The sequence below is a fragment of the Anser cygnoides genome, chromosome 25, assembly GCF_040182565.1.
Source record: "Anser cygnoides isolate HZ-2024a breed goose chromosome 25, Taihu_goose_T2T_genome, whole genome shotgun sequence".
Taxonomy (NCBI): domain Eukaryota; kingdom Metazoa; phylum Chordata; class Aves; order Anseriformes; family Anatidae; genus Anser; species Anser cygnoides.
In genome coordinates this window covers 5,344,598-5,363,067 of record NC_089897.1, presented here as the reverse complement: position 1 = coordinate 5,363,067, position 18,470 = coordinate 5,344,598, and the positions used below count along the sequence as shown (strand labels likewise).

General features: G+C 54.2%; 1 protein-coding gene across 9 annotated transcripts in view; it reads left to right on the top strand.

The window, feature by feature from the left end:
• Positions 1-18,470, top strand: part of PLXNA2 (plexin A2) — a 451,101-nt gene that overhangs the window by 292,923 nt on the left and 139,708 nt on the right. For 7 of the 9 annotated variants that reach the window (XM_066983022.1, XM_066983021.1, XM_066983023.1 and 4 more), the window contains one exon: positions 17,059-18,313. In XM_066983022.1, coding sequence (XP_066839123.1) covers positions 17,126-18,313 — 1,188 coding nt within the window. In that variant the 5' untranslated portion in view covers positions 17,059-17,125. Of the gene's footprint in view, positions 1-790; positions 2,914-16,609; positions 16,911-17,058; positions 18,314-18,470 lie in introns of those variants that run through there. The other 2 variants (XM_048070870.2, XM_066983024.1) reach the window with 2 other exon arrangements.

Genomic DNA, 18,470 nt, shown 5'->3' with positions numbered 1-18,470 from the left:
GCCCCTTCACATTTCTAAACACTCTTGATTATTCAGCTAATCTTTATTTCATGGGCCTGTTACGAGAAACACAAACGGGGGAGAAAGTGGAAGGCGGTGACACATTTAAAATACACAAGAAAAGCGCTGGCAGGAATATAATTGTTCTTATTCCAGCAATTTGAAATATTTATGGGCCCGAGTCATGGCGAGATTCTCACCCCCACAACTTTCTGAAGCTTTTTCCCCCCCCCAGTAAGAGAACAACGGGGGGCCCTGTCCCCCAGCTGTCCCCAGGGCAGCGGCACGCAGCTGTCCGTGCGCGCAGCGTCCGTCTGTCCGTCCCCGCGGAAGGGAGGCGCGCAGTCCTCTAGCCAGGCTGCCCGGCTCGCGGAGCGTTGTGTTGCGGTCTGCTAACTTGAAATAATTCCGAAGCGTCCCTTTGGCCAGCAGTGAAAAGCCCCCTCTGAGGTGTTTTGTAGGAGCCCGCTGCTCCCCTGGGGCACTCCGCTGTTAATTCATTAGATCTGAGGTTTTCTTCCCCTCTTCTCCCCCTCTTTTTCTCTTCTTTTTCTCTTCTCTCTCCCTGGCAATTCAAACAGTGATGAATGGACAAAAATCCCTCAAGGGAAACATTTTTTCACTTAGTTACAAAGATTTCATGGCTAATTAGAGTAAATGTGGTTTTTAGAGTGTTAATCTCTTAACCAGCTTGGCTAGGAGGCCACCACCACACCAAAAGAGGGGAGGGCAGGGGGAACCCGGGGTGTGTGGGGGGGGAAGGTGCTGCCAAGTCCTGAGCCACAAACACCCCGGCTGGATCCGATGCATCCTTACGACCATCACTGAAGGCGGCCTGTGCGCGGCCTCCCTGTGCCGCTGAGAGCCCCGCGGGTGCTGGCACGGGGCTGCCCTGGCGCTGCGGGGCTCGGAGCCGCTTTGGTGCGTGGAGGCCACGAGCCCTTTGTCTGCAGGAGCGGCGCAGCGAGAGCCTGGGCCCTGAAAAGAGAAGTGAACAAAAGCAGGCCGGAGGGCAGCGTGCTGTCCTTGGGCGGCAGAGGCGGCTGCCCGGGGGGGGTCGCGTTCAGATTCGTTCTCCGTGGTTAAAATCCGAGTGCTGGTGAGGGAGGGGGCTGTGAGCCTGGTCTGCCTGGGCCTGGTGCTCCCACCCTGGCTGCGGCTCCAGGCCGGGCATGGAGGGCTCTGGGAGCAGATGGCAGCGGGCGGTGGGCTTGAAATACCACCTCGTCCCACTAGAGGGGATCCTCTGGATCAGGCTGGCGGAGCCAGACCGGAGCCTCCCTGCAAAAATATATGCAGAAGGAGCTGGCGGAGCTGTGTGGAGATGTGGCCGCTGCTGCGCGTTGGCGGCTGGTCCTAGGAGGGGGGATCGCAGGAGCTGCAGGTGGCTGCGGGTCTGAGCCGTCGTTTTGCTGCACCTGGTCGCTGAAAACAGCACGTGTGGGGGAGGCAGGAAGGGTTTGGTGCTCTCCAGAAATTCCTGGCTGAGGCAGGCTGGCTCTTCCTGCTCCTGGTCCAGGAATGCCTGGCTCCCCGGCACGGCTCGTGGCTCCCCGGCACTCGGCTCCCGGCTCCTCTGCCTGCTGTGGTCCAAGCGTAGGCGCTGGGAGCTGCTGGGGTGCAGCTGGAGCAGGAGGTCACCAAGAAAGCACACAAAGGCTTACCAAACACACAGGTGCAACATATATCAGTGATGCACCTAACCTGTGTGCTCTCTGCTGGGTTTTGAGTCCAAATTGGGATCCACCTGTGTATTTCAGAGGGCCTGAGAGATGCTGTTGGCCTGGTGCTGGCTCCTGGCAGCCTGGCTGCTGTGGCAGGGGGCAGGCAGGGATGGGGTGCTGGGAAAGAGGGGCCCTCCCTTCTGCTGTCTGATAGATCCCATCTCATGTTTCTCGCTGTAATCATTGCTTCTGTTTGGGTGAAATCGAACTGGGAGGTGCTGATGGGGTGAACGAAAGCGAGATAAATGTATCATATTATGAAAGTTTAATCCTGCTTTGCCTGGGCTAAAATTACATTCAGAGCGGGAGATAAAAGGCATCAGAATCGCATTATGTAAAAAAAAATCTAGATCATCTTAAAAGGCAGGGTGATAGCCTGGGAGAGCCCCGCGAGCTGGGCCCGTGCTGTGCCACAGCAGCGGGGACAAGACCGGCTGCTCCCTGCCCCGGCACCGATCCTGCCCCGCTCTGAGATGCTGGCGTGGTGTCTGGCCGTGTTAACAGCGCTCTGTGTGCAGGCACGCTCGGAACCATCTCGCCGCTTGGCAGAGGGGATGGTTCTTCTAAGGAACCGAGGTCTGCTGGGGAAATTTTGCCTCCCAGCTCATGCGTTTCTATTGCAGTTCCCTGCGCCGTGTGCCTGATCTCCCGTGGGTTCCTTAAAGCTGCTGGTGGTGCGATGGGCTCCGGGCTGACATCCTAAAGCACAGGGGACCTGGAGGGGGTCTCTGCATCCCTGACAAACCCCTTGGCTCCCCTGTGGCAAGGACACAAGTGACAGGGATGCTGAGCCGCCCGGAGCCGTACCTGCCATGTGCAGTTTCAGGGGGGTACGGGGGTCTGGTGGAGCCTCCAGCCCTGGCTGTCCAGGGCTGCTGCGTGCTGTTCTCAGTGCAACGGTGGCTTCCCAAGCTGGAATGTCCCTTGCAGCCCTTTTCCTGCTCCGACACGATTTCCCCGCTTCATAAAAGTGAAAGGTGATGTCTGAGTAAATATTACACTGACCTCTCACCTCTCCGCCTCCTGCTGCCGCTGTTCCTCTCCTCGCTGTTCCTCTCCTCGTTAACAGAGCTGGGGGCTGAGCTGGGGCTGCGCAGCCAGGGAGGGGGCTCAGCACCGAGGCAGGAGCTGGTGAGGAAGGGCAGCCTCCTTCCTGGCTGCCACCGAGCCCGAGCCTCCTCTGAGTGCGGTAAGTGGCGTTGGATCTGCTTTTGCCTGGGCTCTGGGGAAGCTGTTCTGGGAAGCGCAGGCTCTCCAGGTCGGTGCGAGCGCCACGTAACGCCGTGCCCACGCTGCCAGTCGGGCTGTGGCCACCGGTGCTGCTCGGGAGCAAGGGGAGCTGCTGCTTTGTGCAGTGTCTGTGCTAGCAGAAGCCTCTGTGGAAACAGTTATAGCTGCAAAATCCGGTATTAGCAGGAGGATGTCCAGAGGAGCCGGCACAGGCACCCAGCCTCTGCCTCCCGCAGTGCCCTGGATGCTCCCCTGGGCTGCCCAAGACATGGGAGAAGCTCTTGGGCTGCAGGGCAAAGCTTGCTCCGGTGCAGATGAACTCAGTATCTCTTTGCTATCTAGCAGTCCAGTGATGCTTGGAACGGGGTGTTACAGTCCGTGCAGAGGCTGTTCCCTGTGCGTTGTCAGGAAGGTTAAAGGAAACGGCTTATTTTGCTTTCAGCTCCTGGCTGGCTGTTAACAGCATTAGAAAAACAGTAATTTTAACTCACTCAGCAGCAGTGACGGGGGGTCGGCTTCCAGCACCCCGTGCCGTGTCTCAGATGCTGAGCAGCAGTGGGGAAAACAGGAAAGCTCTCGGGCAACGCTTGGCTCCGGGCGCGCGGGCTGGGCAGGAAGCGGAGCCACCGCGGTGCGCGCGGGACCTCCGTCGGCCGCTGGCTCAGCGTGGGACAGGCGCCTCGTGGCATTTCCAGGCTCGGCGAACTGGGAACAAATGCCTCCTGGAGAGATTTATGAGTGGCTTTTCCTCTGTAGCAGTTCTGTGTCCTCGATGAAAGAAGGCTGGGAGCAATGCCTCGTGTGCGGCGCAGGGCGCTTGAGGTTGGGAGGGAAGTTGTGGCTCAGCATCGCCCCGTGGCACCTGGAGGCTGGCAAGGGAAGAGCAGAAGCCTGGCAGCACGTGGAGGTGTGTGTGGGGTTTCCTCCGTGCTCACGTTTAACACTGCTTTGCGCTGTTCACCTTGAAATAAGCTTCCAAAAAGCACCTTTCAGCCCCAGCATTTTGAGATGACAGAATTCAAAACCTGTTTTAAGTATTATTTGCTTCCTGATCGCTGCGCTTTCAGACTTTGCCTTGTCAAGGCTCTTTTCATAACCCCAAAGAGGCCGTAGTCTGCTAGCAGTGGGAAGCTGGGATTCTCCAGCCTCTGGGAATTGGCTGTCAGAAAAGCAAGTGCTGTAATGAAGGTGTGCACGTCAGTAGCAGCGTTAAAACTTCCCCAGTCATGTTACTGAAAAGTGCAATTTCCCACTTCGAGAATATTACAGAACAGCAGCGAGCGCCACAGACCGCAGCGTGCCGGTGGCTCGCCTAGGTAGCCAAATATGAGGAGTTCGTGTGCAGCCAGTTCATGTTAAGATCTTTGTTCCCTGTGGCTGGGGAGATTTATTGATGTCAGAGCAGGAAAATGGTAAGTTGGCTGCTTAACAGGGATGTTACCGTTCAACTCCATAAAACATGCAGGCTGTCTCCTTTACTCATTCATTTGCCAAGTACCCAAAAAGTCGCAGTGACAGGAGCAGAGGATGGAGCAGTGCCCTCATGATCGTATTTCCTGTCTTTGCTGGTTTATGTCACAGCCTGCAATGTTATTTTATTAAAAAAAAAAAAAAAAAAAAGAAACCCTGTGAATTTCCTCTTCATTTTTAATGCAATTGTGATGAGGTGGGGCAGGGAAGGAAAAGGGAACACTGTCATAGGTTTCCTAACTGGCTAAATTATTCCTGTCCTAAGGATTTGCCATCTCACAGGCGTTACGTCAGGTCTTACCTATTGCTAAGTACCGTGTGTGATTCGGGGGACATCTCGGCATGACTGTGCACACTCCAAGCACCTCGGCTATCTCGGGTTTTGGTGAGAAGTGACTGTATGGATGCAGTAGGCAGCCACGTTAACAAAATCCACCCAGGCACAGGGAGGCACTGCACATGGATGTCAGTGCACATGGGTGCAAACTTTACCTGTGCTGCTGCAGCCCCCCGAGCATTAATTCTGCTGCCTTTGTTTTATTAACCGCTGGTGCTGAGGGTAGGGCACAGGTAGGAACGGAGGTGCCCAAATACCTTCCTCAGTTCAGCCCTCAGCTCTGGGAGCTGTATGTAGGTCAGCAGGAAAGGCAAAGCTGCTTGTCGAGGCTAGGAGGAGAGCAGCTTTTTAATAATTTTTTTTGGTGGTGATGGTGTTTTTTTGTTATTCTGAGTCAACAGCTTGTATATTAACTGTTCTCCAAAGCTGCTGCTTACATACTTGCACTCCAGACGCTGAGAAAATCTTGCTGCCTGTTAGCAGGGAGTGTGAGCTCCACAAAGTCCCCCGACATGGAAAATGCTTCTGTTTGCCCTTGAACCTTCTAAAAGCTGACCTTTGGGGCCTGCCCCTCTCCTTCTGAATCAGTCCAACATTGTGGAGGTATCGCCCGCTGTTTAACAGAAGCTCCACGGGCCAGATGAAAAGATGCTTGCAGTAAATCATCCGTTTGGCTGAGGTCTGGGGCAGCAGCAAAAGTTTGGTTGCAGACTTTGTCTCCAGGCTGTTGTGAAGCTGCCTGTGCAGTCAGCAAGGAGCTCGTCGCGGTGGCAGCGCGGAGCCCTCCCTGAGCTCTCCCTGCCTCCCCTGGCAGACGAGGGGCCTTGTGGGGCAGGAATTGTGCTGAGGGCCCGTGGTGGCCACAGGTTTAGACAGTTTTTTAAAGTCTCATAGCAACCGAGGAGCACGGGCAAGCACTCGGAGTTCAGTGGAAGAAAGAGGCAGGAGCCCCTTTGCTTGTCCGCTGGTGTATAATAAGGTGCCGGGACAAGTGCTTGCGTAACTCGGCTTTTCAGGGCGTGAATTGTGTGCCAGGGGCAGGTCTGTTCGCCGGTTCCACCAGATGAATCGGCTGACTTGGAGGTGGCCACAGCTTGTCTCGGGCTGAGCTGGGGAGTGCTAGAACGAATTTTCAGAAATAACAAACAAAAACAGAGGCTCTTTCAAGGACTTCCAAGGGTGTTGTGTAACTTGTTTAAAAAAATTAACTTTGCCCAGAGCACTGGGTCACTTGGAGGCTTAACCTCAGGAGGGAGAATTTGGGCGGGATCGGGCTGCTCTGCAGCCAGAGGTTTCGCTTCTGAGTGTGGATCCAGCAATGTGGTTTTTAACCATTCGTTTCCTTGCAGACCTGTATGAAATTTCCATCGTAAGCACCACACGTTGCCGTATTATCTGCACTAGCCATCTTGTTTCTGAAGAGGATATAATATTAATTTCCTTGTCACTTAGTTTTTCCCCATGTATTTGGGCTCATTTGATTAATAGTGTTATAAATCTTCCTGCAAGTCAGTTGGGTTTTGTTTCTGGCCTCCAAAAAGACGATGGAGGGAGCACTGATTGCTCCTGGAAAATGCACCAATTTTCCCTCAGAGCTGCATGGAAATTCAGCTTCAAGTACAGAGGTTTTTTTTTTTTTTTTTTTTTTTTTTTGACAAAGCATCTCAACCTTGTTTCAGTGGAAGTTTTGCAGCTCTCAGGCCATAAAAAGCTGAAATGGCTTAGTTTTGCCTTGTTCTCGTCCCCGGTGATCCTGATGAAATTTTGACAGAACTGGTCAGTGGATCTGGAAGACCAGTTTGTGGTTGTAAAGGAGATGCATGTAAACTGATCCAGCTGAAAGCGTTCCTACAACCTGTGCCGGTTCTCACACATTGCTTTGCTCCCCCTGTATTTCGTGGCACCAACTCCTTTGTGGCTGCAGCCTGCCAAAAGACCCGTCAAGTCCCACGTCCAATTCACCATCCTCGATCCTCCATGGGCTGAATGGGGTCGAGGAAATTTCGTTATCGGTTCTTAGCCCCCGGCCCCTGGGTGATGCTCAGGGAGCGTGCGTGGGGGCTGCCCTGGCAGGTGGGACAGGGACGGGGCCAGACTTCCCCGCGATGGATCCGAGGGTGTGCTAGGAGCTCTCACAGCAGGCAGGCTTGCTGCATTCCTGTGAAATATGGCCTTACAAGTCCTTGAAGGATTTATTGTTTTCCGGCCACTGCTGGATCTGGTCCGATAGCCTGGATATAGGAAGGAAATGACTCAGTTGCTCTACAGACAAGTGCAGCTTTGAAATTCAAAGAGGCAGGAGACAGCTGAGCGGCTCCAGCTCAGCCCCATCGGGAGCGGGGTCCCTGTGGGTCACTTGGTGCCGGCCCCGCGGGCGTGCAGGCGGACGGGGCAAAGGTGGGAGGAGGCTCTGCCCAGCAGTGGTCACACTGATAACTGGTCGAGGCACAAAACCCTCCACACGAGGACAGCAGGGAGAGCAGGTGAAGGCTGGGAGGAGGACGGGGGCTGCTGGCCCCCGCCGCAGCGGCAGAGCAGCTGCAGGACCCCACGCCTGCCCGGCCATCGCGAATTGATTGCTGCACTGGGGGCACAGCCAGGGGGTTGCAGGCAGGGTGACGGCTCTCAGGCTCACCGAAGGTTGCTTTCTGCCCACAGCGGGGTGGAGAGGCACAGGGATCCACGCTCTCCCCCAGCTCTGCCGCTCCTCCCGGTCTCCCTCCCTCTCCCCTGCGTGGTCCGGAGCTGGGCGCTGGTCCCTGGTGTTTGTGGCCTGGTCTGAAGCCATGCAGGGATTTGCTACAGCAAGTGGAGAGAAATAGTAATCATTTCGTGGAACAAGTGCAGGCATTTGGGGCCTCTTACCCATCGAGGTGTGCAGCCCCTGTGCTGGAACTTGTGGCTGATGTCAGATGTGGACCGAAGCAGATGCTTTTTCTGTCCTGTTATCAGCTTGCTTGGAGAGACAGAAGTTTAGAAATGACAGAAAGATCCTTAACAAAGAAACAAGAGTTAGCGTTAAAAATAAAGAAACAAGACAGCTTGTTTCATCTAGACAGAAGGGTTATTAAACAGGCTTGAATTAATCAGTGATCTGCCAGAGCTGTGAAATGAAAAGCAGGGCAGAGGAGCACGGAGCAGATGAGTGGGAAGCAGCCACGTTCTCAGGTGCACTTTGACATCCAGACTCTGTAGGAGAGGAGCCAGAGCTGATGGTGGGATGGAGCTGAGGCAGCTCCAGGCTTTGGGCTCCTCGGCTGGAGCTCAGAGCCTGGAGCGGGGGACATCAGGCTGGCGGTGCTGAGCGCCCCATGGGCACCCATGCACGGGACCTGCTGGTGACCAGCCTGCGTCCCGCGGTGGTGTGCTCCGTGGTGGTCGCTGCCCGTTGTGTTCAGTAGCACCTGGGGAGGAAGCGAGATGCCTGAATCCTGGGAAATGTGAAGCATTTTAAGCACGCTTTCAAAAATGCATCAAGCACCCCACTGATGCACTTAAAAGGGTAGGCAGGCAGGGGCTTTGAGAGGTAAAGTCACTTCCCTAATGTCATTGATAAAGCTGGTGTTGATTGCAGTTCATAGCAGGTACTTCCACTGAGACAGGCCTGAGGAGGGCTGGTTAATGGTCCCTGAAGGGTTCTTCGGTGCTGTGCAGCTCTCTCCTGCATCAACCTGTCTGCTTCAGTTTGGTCCTTAACTTAAGGGCTTTTGCACTTACGTTCTGCCTTTCCAAATCCGTGTGATCCCACAGGGTGGTATCTGGATGATGATTTCTGCCAGTTCTGCAGTGGGAATGCTGGCATTTTGGCTGGCAGCTGCAATTTGGAGTGCAGCAGCGAGCCCTCCGTGCCCCTCGGCTCTGGTCATGGTGGTCACGCACCAACTGAGCCAGTCCGTCCGTGTCCCTCCACGCCGCATCCCTGCGGATCCTGCCCAAGGTGGTGCTGCCTGATGTCTGGCTGCTGACCCTCCTGGTGGGGTAAGGGAGGGCACAGTGACGGGCAGCATGTGGCCTGCGGTTGTGTAGGTTCCACTTGGTGCTTATTGCTCATAATCTGAAAAGATGAGCCCGTTCTGGAGTGGCACTGAGTATCGTAACCAGTAAACACCCCTCCAATGGGGAAACGTGCCTGAATGTGCACGCAGGCAGTTGCATGCTCTTAATAATTTCAGAGCTGCTGGCTGAGTGAAATCTATAGCTGCACAGTTGGGGATTCCGCATCTTAGAACCTAATTTTAACAAATGTACAATTTCCTGGTTTACTTAGGTAACAGCACTGTGGCTACTGTGTAAATACATCTGGCTGCCGTGGGGAGTATTGGGGATAACGAACACCACTCGCTGTACGGGGCTGGCACAGCCAAAGGATTTCTGTTTCAGGATTTCTGTTTAATGGAGTGGCTGGGGACCCATTTAATTTGAAGCTGGGGTTCTTCACTTGCCTGTGGTGCACTTGGAGTGAGGCCAGGAGAAGCTGCTGCTTATTTTTCCTCCTCCAGTTCGGTGGCCGCTCTGTGATCTTCCCCGGTGCTGCGCTGTAATATTCTCCTGTAATAAACTGCAGCTGGATGTCACCTGGGGAGAGTGCCGGGCTGTGGCTCAGGAGATAAAACTCCTAGCTTTGCCACAGGGACCTTTTGACTAGCCTTGGGCAAATCATTTAATCATTTAATCTGCTTGCAACTAAGGTCACCATCCGTTAAATTCTATTTTGTCGGTAATGAAGTCCTTGAATAACCAAAGAATGTTCAGATGCGCCAGTGAAGCGGGGCAGGATACACCTCAGTCCAGCAGGACCCGGGTAAGAAACTAGAAGAAGCACTTGGTAAGGGATACACTGACACGGACTGCCTGGAGGAGTTGTGGGCTCTGTTTTTGGAGGTTTTTATCGACAGCTTAGAGAGAGATCTCTTGAGTGATAGTTATAGCTGCTCCTCGCAACAAGACTGGATTAGGGAGTCACAGCTTTCTGGCCACACATTTTTGATTTACTGCTATCCAAAGCCATTGACCCATTTACACGGGTTTTGGATGAAAGTGAGACTTCCCAAAACTTGAATAAACCAGCCATGAAACTTATGAAGTGTTAAATTTCCCTTCGTGTCATACTTCAAGGCAACCAGGAGAGCAGGCGTCTGTTCTGCGCTGCTCCGGTGCGCGGTGGTGTTGGCAGCCCTGGTTCTGTCCTCAGCGGCTGCACGGAGAATAAAGCCCTCTTTTCCCAGCACCTTCTCTATTGACGCAAGGTAATTTATAAGCTATTTCGCAGCAGTGTGCTTGAAGCTCGATAGCTGCCAGCTGTAGTTTCTGAGATAGCAGGTGTCAAGCATCAGCGCAGCGAGAAAGAGAGGTGTCTGATTTCTGCCACCTAGGTGTCCTAGGCTGATTAAGAATTTTGCTGGTCGTCTTTTGGGGCTGGTGGGTTAAATGTCTCCAGCTGTGATGCGCAGCTGGATGTACGCCGTGCCGGGGCTGCAGCTGTAGTCCTGCTTCAGAGTTGCTGGAGGAGCCTGCGCTCCCTCAGAGACGGCGACAATTTTGTCAGCGTTACGGCAACACCGCCTCGCTGTGCTGCAGGGTTCTCGAGCATCCTTGCGGTCAGAGATAGCTGTGCCCATGCTTCCTTGTCGCCGTTATCAGGGGAGAGTAGCTCTGCTCTGCTGAACAATCTCTGCTCAGAGCATTTATGAACGCGGGCACAGAGAGGAGGCACAAAGCACTAAACCAGCCCCTTGCACATCCTTTACTGCAGCGGTTTATGCCTGGTAACTCCCCTTTGATTTCAGAGCATTTCCTTTGATTGAACATGAGAGCCTCTCGCAGAAAAGCTTTATCCCCAGTTTGCAAGGGAAACGGCTTGTGCTAAGAGGAACGTGCCTTGTCCAGCTCTATTCAGCAAGTCTGGGAAGAAGCCAGGAGCACCGTGAGCCCCGGTGAGGGTGCTGAGCTGCCCGCAGTGCGGTTGCAGCGCTGAGGCTTGCAGCGGTGCTCTCCTGGGTTTCTCTGTTTCTTTTCACCCCAGGCCTGTTGGGATCTGTGTGCTCAAAAGGGAGACTGGGGGAAGAGGTTGCCTATCCGGTATGCATTGTGTAAACAACATCCAAAGGCTGGACAATATGAACGCATTTTGTGCATAATTCATGCAATCGTGTTTGTTATCAGGGAAATGCCTTTTCGTGGCTGAGTTTCGCTCTTCCTCTCCTCTTCCTTGTCCCAGGACTGGAGGAAGCAATGATCACAATGCTGTGTTTTGCCCTCTTAACTTGTTCTCAGAAGTCTGGTGAGCCCGTCCAACACCCAGGGGCTGGGGAGCGGGCGAGCAGCAAAGCAAGGGTGGGGGGCAGGAAGGTGGCTGCTGCCTGAAACCCAAGGGGCTTGGTGTGCATGTAATCCTTTGGGAATGGCTTGGTGTTTGCTGTCCCTGTGGTTCGGTAACTTCTGCTTTGCCCTCTGTCACCGAGGAACGCTGTGGATGAGGCCGGGGCTTGCGGCTTCTGGGTTGTTGGCTGCAGAAACGAGGCAGGGGGCTTGTTTTCCCACAAAATCAGATGTAAAAACGTTTTTTCTCATCCTGAGTCAGGACAGGTTTTCAGGATGGAAGCACAGAGCCAAGCTTTGCTCTGGTGACACTTCTCACCGGACACGTGGGTGAAGCACCCGTGGGCTGGCAGCGGTGTCCCCGCCACCAACACTTGCCAGAGCTGCCGGGCACCTCGCTGGTGATTTACAGCTTGCTTTTACTGTTGGAGCAAAATCCTTCTAAAAATAAACAAAAGGTGCTGGGAGTCCTGGTCATTGCTTTATGTTAGGAAAATGTAATTACTTCACGCTGAGCAGGCTGGGGCAGGGCTCTTGGGCAAGGGCTCAGCAGCGGGGACTCCCCCGGGTGCTAAGAAGCGAGCAGGCAGGGCTGTGACCGAACCCCAGGTTTGTGTTGGGAACTTCCCAGCGCTCGCTGATGCTCGGATCAGACAGTTTGGCTCAGATCTGTTGTCTAATTAAAACACAACAAAACGCTGTTAATTATTGCGAGGTCTTTCTCCATGGCTGACAAATGTCCTGAATATCACGTCTTCGAAGGAGATGCAGTGATTTATCACTGCAACAGCTCTAATGGCTGGAAATATTTCATAGAAAGACTTCTGATCAGCTCCAGGAGGGAAGCAGAGCAGCAGTGTCCTCACTACCACAAAGTGGACAACTCTCTGCTTTTTTTCCCTCGTTTTGGATGACAGATACTGTATGGAGTCCATGTGAAGAGGAAGGATCGGGCTGGTGCAGGGGTGAGGTTGTTCCAAAGGGTTTGCTCTCGTGTTTTTAGTTTATATAGTGCAGCCTGCCCTTTCGGTGACCCTTCCTATAATTCTGGGGGGTTTCTGGCAGGCTGGTGACCTGCAGGGGAGGTCAGGGGAGCGAGCCAGCCTGCTGCCCCGCTCCTGGCCTCACGGCAATGAATCTTACAGGGCTATAAAAAGCAAAAAGGGCAGAATCCACCTCCAGCTTAGAAAATAATCACGGCCCTCTTCTCCCCCCGCTGCCAGCCCTACCATTTCTCATGAGGCTCCGTTCTGTGAGACAGCTCCCCAAACCCACCTGGCCCCGGGGGAGCACACCAAGTTTTATGGTGTGCCGGAGCCATTTGGGGGGTGCTGGCACACCGGGTGGGTGCCGGCTCCTGTGCTCACCGCGAGGCTTGGCACCAAACGAGCCCGGGTGCGTGGCCAGGCAGGGGACAGCGAGGTGCTGCCAGGTGGCACCTGGGGACCCTCGTGGGGATGACAACGGCCGTCGGACCGCGAGCAGCTGAGACCTCGATGGGAATGGGGCAGAGGCACATGCTGGCCGGGGGCTCGTGTCTGAATTACTGCCTAGGAGAGCAGCCCTGCCCCTGAGAGAAGATAGCAGTGCCACGCAGAGAAGGCAGCTGCTGCACTGATGACATCAAAATTGTTCCTTTGATCCGTCATTTTCCACGGGAGATCCTCTCCTTTTTATTTGGCTTTAATTTCCTTTTTTTTTTTTTTCATGTGCATAAAATACAACTAATGACAAACTGTGGTGCCTGTGAGTGACTGACAGCTGAAATAAGAGAAATGACTAATCATGCCTCCTGAAGCCCTGTCGCATGGAGATTAAATGAGCCCTTTTTTCTTCCCCCCTCAATGAGAATCATGGGCATTTGAATAATAATATTATAGTCTCCATTAGGATGACAGTGGGGGAAAAAAATCGGCTCAGACCTGTGATTATTCCTTCAATCTAATAATTATTTAAATACCAGATAACTCCTTTCAGCCTAATTGAGGTCTTTCAGCTGCTTGGGTTTATATTGTGTCCCTGAATTTACTCTCTCTTTTACCTTGCGTTACTAATAGCTTCAGATTGCTTTTAAAGCCATATTTTAAACTCACTTCCAAAAAAAAAAAGGGGGGGGGGGGGGGGGGATTAATGGCCCAAGGGTATTAAGAGCCAGAGTTAAAAACACCTACTGTCTCTTTTCCCTGGTGTTTAACTCTCCTGCCATGCTTTGCCATCCCCGACCTCTGCCGTAGGTTTTCCTCTGGTGCTCCGTGTCATCCCAACCATGTTCTGTGCCACGCGTGTCCCCCTGCGTGCCCCGTCCCACCCATGTTCCAGCTCCTTTGGGCAGGGGAGATGTCAGTTCACGGCCATGCTCTGTCATCTCCAAACGATGTTTGAAAGCACGGATTCTTCTTCCTGGATGATCTGTCCTGCCGCCGGCAGCGGCTGCTCCCCGTGCCGTGCCGACCCCTCGTTGTGCGGCGCTGCCTGCAAGCTGGACTGCAGCTGACAGCTCCGCTGCAGCGCGGGACGGGCTCATGCTTCTGGGCTGTCTGCAGGGGGAAACCCAGCTGGGAAAACATAAAGCTGCTGCCATCCAAGTGAAGCTCTTGTCCCATGCGTACATACAAAGGAAGATCTTTAATGTTGAGTTGGTGCTGCTCTTTTCTCACTTTGGAATGAAATGACTCTTTCAAAAATGCGAAGGCAGGTGAACCGCTGTGTCCAGAGCTCTACAAGAGTCTCTTGATTCTTTGCAGAATTTCTTTTCCTTTCTGAGCTTCCCTTGAGTCCCAGAACCCTCTGTCCCAGAACCACCTCCTCCTTTTCCTGCGTGCCCATGGCCCCTCAGTGTCCTGCCTTGGCCGCTTGGCCGCGTTCCCGAGGACGAAGCTGCGCGAGGTTGTGGACCCTGCTGCGGGCACCAGCAGCCCTCTGAGCAGAGCCTCGGGAGCTGCTTGCTTGTTGTCCTTCTGCAAGCTTCTCGGGGCAGAGACCAGCTTCAGGGTGCTCCCCCAGGAGCTTGGCAAGGAGAGCAGGGGTGGCTGAGCCACGGGGCAGTGGTCGCTGCGGTGCCACCCTGGGACCCCCATTATCGCCGCAGCAAGAAGAATGCGGCTGCGTTCGGGTGGGAGCTGGCAGGGGCGGAAACTGCTTCAGCCAGAGGTAGAAATCAAGAAGCTGGAAATAAGAAGCAAGCAGCTGGGGAAACGTATCCCTGAGCAGAATGAGAAACCCATTATCGTGCTCCTTTCCCTGTCTTGTCAGTGACACTGAAACGTGCAGTGCGGGGACAGAGCTCCTTTGTCACCTTTCAGAAACACCCGTCTCCAGCTCCCGGCGTTAACAAGCCTAAAGAGCGGCCATTCGGTGACACTCGCTTATGAGCTCGGTGTAGGTTTTCAGCAGCATGAATTATTTTAAATACCAAAACCGAGATCAGCATCAATCAAAGCGGAGGCTGCCGACAGCCCCGACAGCTGCGTGTGGGGCGCGCAAGGGAGCAGCCTCCTGCGTGCGGCGCCAGGCGGGTGAGGGCAGGCAACGAGGACTGATGCCAGGAGGGGTGCGAGTGAGGGAGATGCGATCCCTGTTTTCTAAGGTTTTGCTGTGGTTTAAATCATGTACATCCCCATACGAGCTTCCCCCTGGCTTGCAGAGCCACAGAGGAGGGCAAGAGGGAAGGTGGCTCATCCTCTGCATCGTCCCAGGGCTGGTGTGACCCTGCGGTGCTGTGCGGTGGTGGAGACCGTCTGTCCCCAAAAGAAGATGAGATAGATCCCAAGATCATCCATCCTGGTGCATGTAAGGAGTGCAAAATCTGGGATAAAGGAGAACTTTGTGATAGTTTTCTGAGTCCAGGTTGTTGAATGCATCTGTGGCGATGAGCAAGGCTGAGGTTGAGCTGGGAGCCCAAGTCAGGGTCAGCAGCAGGTCTGGAGGTGGTACCCAGGGGAGATGCAAGCTAGTGACTTCCAGGCACATCCCTGCTGCCAGGAGAGGTCCCCAGCCCCCGTGCAGGGATGTTCTGGGGGCTGATGTGAGCTGCCCACCTCCAGTGAGCACTGAGCAGCTCCACCAGCTGTGTCCTTGCAGTGTTTCAGGGTGCTCAGCTGGCAGCACTTCCAGCAGGTTTGCAGGAGCCCAGGGAGGTGCAGGCAGCACAAGGCTGAGCTGGGAACCGAGCATGGGATGGTCCGTGCCAGCTCCTTCTTGCACGAGACAGCCACAGAAATGCATAGATTTGCATGGTCTCCGATGCCTGTTGTTGTTAGCAGTTTGCCCTCTCGGTGGAGGCGCTAAATGCCGAGCAGAGCAGGCAGAAGGGTTCTGAATGTCCTGCTGAGCAGCAACGGTGTCCCCGTGTGCACGCTGCCCGGAAGGGCGGACGAGGAGCTCTGCTGTAAACATGCCTCACGCAGCCGAGCCCGGCGCTCGTTTCCTAAGGAAATTCCAGGCTCGTGAGTCCTGCCGCGGCCTGCCGGCTGTCGGGCAGGCAGGAAGGGGCAGGGGCCAGCGGGCTCCGGCACCCTCCCAGCGCCCGTGGCTGCGGTGCTGGTGGGGGGGAAAGATCCAAGGTGCCGGCGGCTCCGGGCTGGGGCTGGGCATCAGCAGCTAAAGGAGAGCAGGGCTCTGCTGACCCTGTCCTGCTTCATTAAGGGCGATGCTGGGGTAACGCTTGGGTGTGTGCCCTTCCCTGAGTGTCCAGAAAGGACAGAAGGGGATGAGCTGTTTTCAACACGATGGAGCGCTTGCTTTAAATGCCTGTGTAGCTCTTCCTGTGGCAGCAAGAGCTCTACAGCATCCTTAGGTCATTATCTCTTCTGATTGTCCATCAGTCATCTGCTGGGAGGAAGGTGGGCTTAGTGGTTACTCGTGCTCGTGGGGTGTGCGGTGGCTGTGCTGCCCCACGGTCTCCTTGCCTCTGCCCAAGACCATGTCTTGTACTGCGGAGTTCCTCTCTGTGACAATTTTGGGTGGCTGGTGGTGGGAGGGAATTTAAGGACCACATAAAATGTTTTCCCCAAATGGACGCTTTCTGTTAAATAATAATAATAATGTCTTCCATGCCTCTTTGCCACAGAGATTGTGGCCAGAGTTATCCAGCTCAAGTCTTATTCCTTCGCCTTGTCCTCACATTCTCACCCAAATGGCCACGTCATGCAGAGGAAGCCCTTCTGATGGTTATCCACAGAGCTGTTAGGAAGGGCACAGGGACAGTTTGCTTGGCATGCGTCTCTGGGACAGTGTCCAAGCTGCTTTGCATAGGTTTTCATGATCACCTGGAAGTTTTGTTAGAGCAGGAAACTTGTCCGAGCTTCCCAAACTGGTAGTTTCTCCCCTGCACATGGTGCTGCTGGCTCCATTTGCATCTCATCTACCCGCTGTGTGCCTCCACCCCAAATCAGCTGCTTTTCGGCAGCAAAGTGCCTTGTAAAGGCTGAGAAACGCTGCTGCCTGAAAAGCACCTGCGCAGGTAGTGCTGGCTCGGGGGAGTGGTGGAGAGGAGATCCTGATGGCTTTGATGTGTGCGTGCTCACTGCACTCGCCTGCATGAGATTTCTTTTGCAGGTTTTCAGATTTAGTCATAGAGGATTTAAAGGTAGAAAACACCTCTTATTTCCTCTGCTGCTTCCAACAACATACCCTGCAGGAGACATCCTTTTAGCCAAGATTGCAGATTGATGGTTGGGTGTGTGAACTGCGGGCTTTGTCTTGGGCTGAAGCTGCTTATCCCCTCCCATGGCTGAGCAGAGCACATTATGAACAGCCAAACCACATAACAAATTAACACGCAGAGCCTGAACCAAGTGGCAAAACATCAAGCCTGGACTGTTTACCAATAAGTAAGGAGACCTGCTTAATTCTTGTTGGGCTTAGAGATGTCCTCACTTTATCTCAAGGACTGTGTAATTAGAAAGCCTCCTTTGAATTTTATCTGCAGGCACACTGGGTCTAATCCTTTGCTCTGTCTGGTTTTCTTCTCTCCCCTAGAACCATGTGAGGGACGTTGCTGGGGCACAGGACACGCGCGGGGAACACGAGGTTTGCCTTTCCCAGGATGGATCAGAGGAAGAACTGGCCTCGGGTACCGGACTCCGATGGCTGGTCGGTGGCTTTGCTCTGTCTCTTCCTGGCATTGCTGTCCCGAAACGTGTCCGGCAGCGCCTTGTTCAGCACTTTCCACTCGGAGAACCGGGACTGGACTTTCAACCACCTGACTGTGCACCGAGGTACCGGAGCCGTTTATGTGGGAGCTATCAACAGGGTTTACAAGCTATCGGGTAACCTGACCATTTTGGTGGCTCACAAAACCGGCCCCGAGGAGGACAATAAATCCTGCTACCCGCCCCTCATCGTGCAGCCATGCAGCGAGATCCTGACGCTCACCAACAACGTCAACAAGCTGCTGATCATCGACTACTCCGAGAACCGGCTGCTGGCGTGCGGCAGCCTCTACCAGGGGGTCTGCAAGCTGCTGCGCCTGGACGACCTCTTCATCCTGGTGGAGCCCTCGCACAAGAAGGAGCACTACCTCTCCAGCGTCAACAAGACGGGCACAATGTACGGCGTGATCGTGCGCTCCGAGGGCGAGGATGGGAAGCTCTTCATCGGCACGGCGGTGGATGGGAAGCAGGATTATTTTCCCACCCTCTCCAGCCGTAAGCTTCCCCGGGACCCAGAGTCGTCAGCAATGTTGGATTATGAGCTCCACAGTGACTTTGTCTCATCCCTGATTAAAATCCCCTCAGATACCTTGGCCCTCGTGTCGCACTTTGACATCTTCTACATCTATGGCTTTGCCAGTGGCAATTTTGTGTACTTTTTGACTGTCCAGCCAGAGACCCCAGAGGGTGTCTCCATCAACTCTGCCAGTGACCTCTTTTACACGTCTCGCATCGTCCGTCTCTGCAAGGACGATCCCAAATTCCACTCCTACGTCTCCCTGCCCTTCGGCTGCGTCAAGGGGGACACGGAATACCGCCTCCTGCAGGCAGCCTACCTTTCGAAGCCAGGAGATGTGCTGGCCAGGTCCCTCAACATCACGGCCCAGGAGGACGTCCTCTTCGCCATTTTCTCCAAGGGACAGAAGCAGTACCATCAGCCACCGGACGACTCCGCGCTCTGCGTCTTCCCCATTCGCACCATCAACGCCCAGATCAAGGACCGCCTGCAGTCCTGCTACCAGGGCGAGGGCAACCTGGAGCTCAACTGGCTGCTGGGGAAGGACGTCCAGTGCACCAAAGCGGTAAGGATGCCCTTGCAGTTGACTCTTGCAGCCTTTGGTATTAACACAGGGCCCTGTGGTGTATGAGTTGCAGGACAGGATTAATCTTTCAATGCCTCAGTTTCCCCAAACATAGATGGATGTAGCATTCCTTTTCCTTTTTAATCCCTATTGTTAT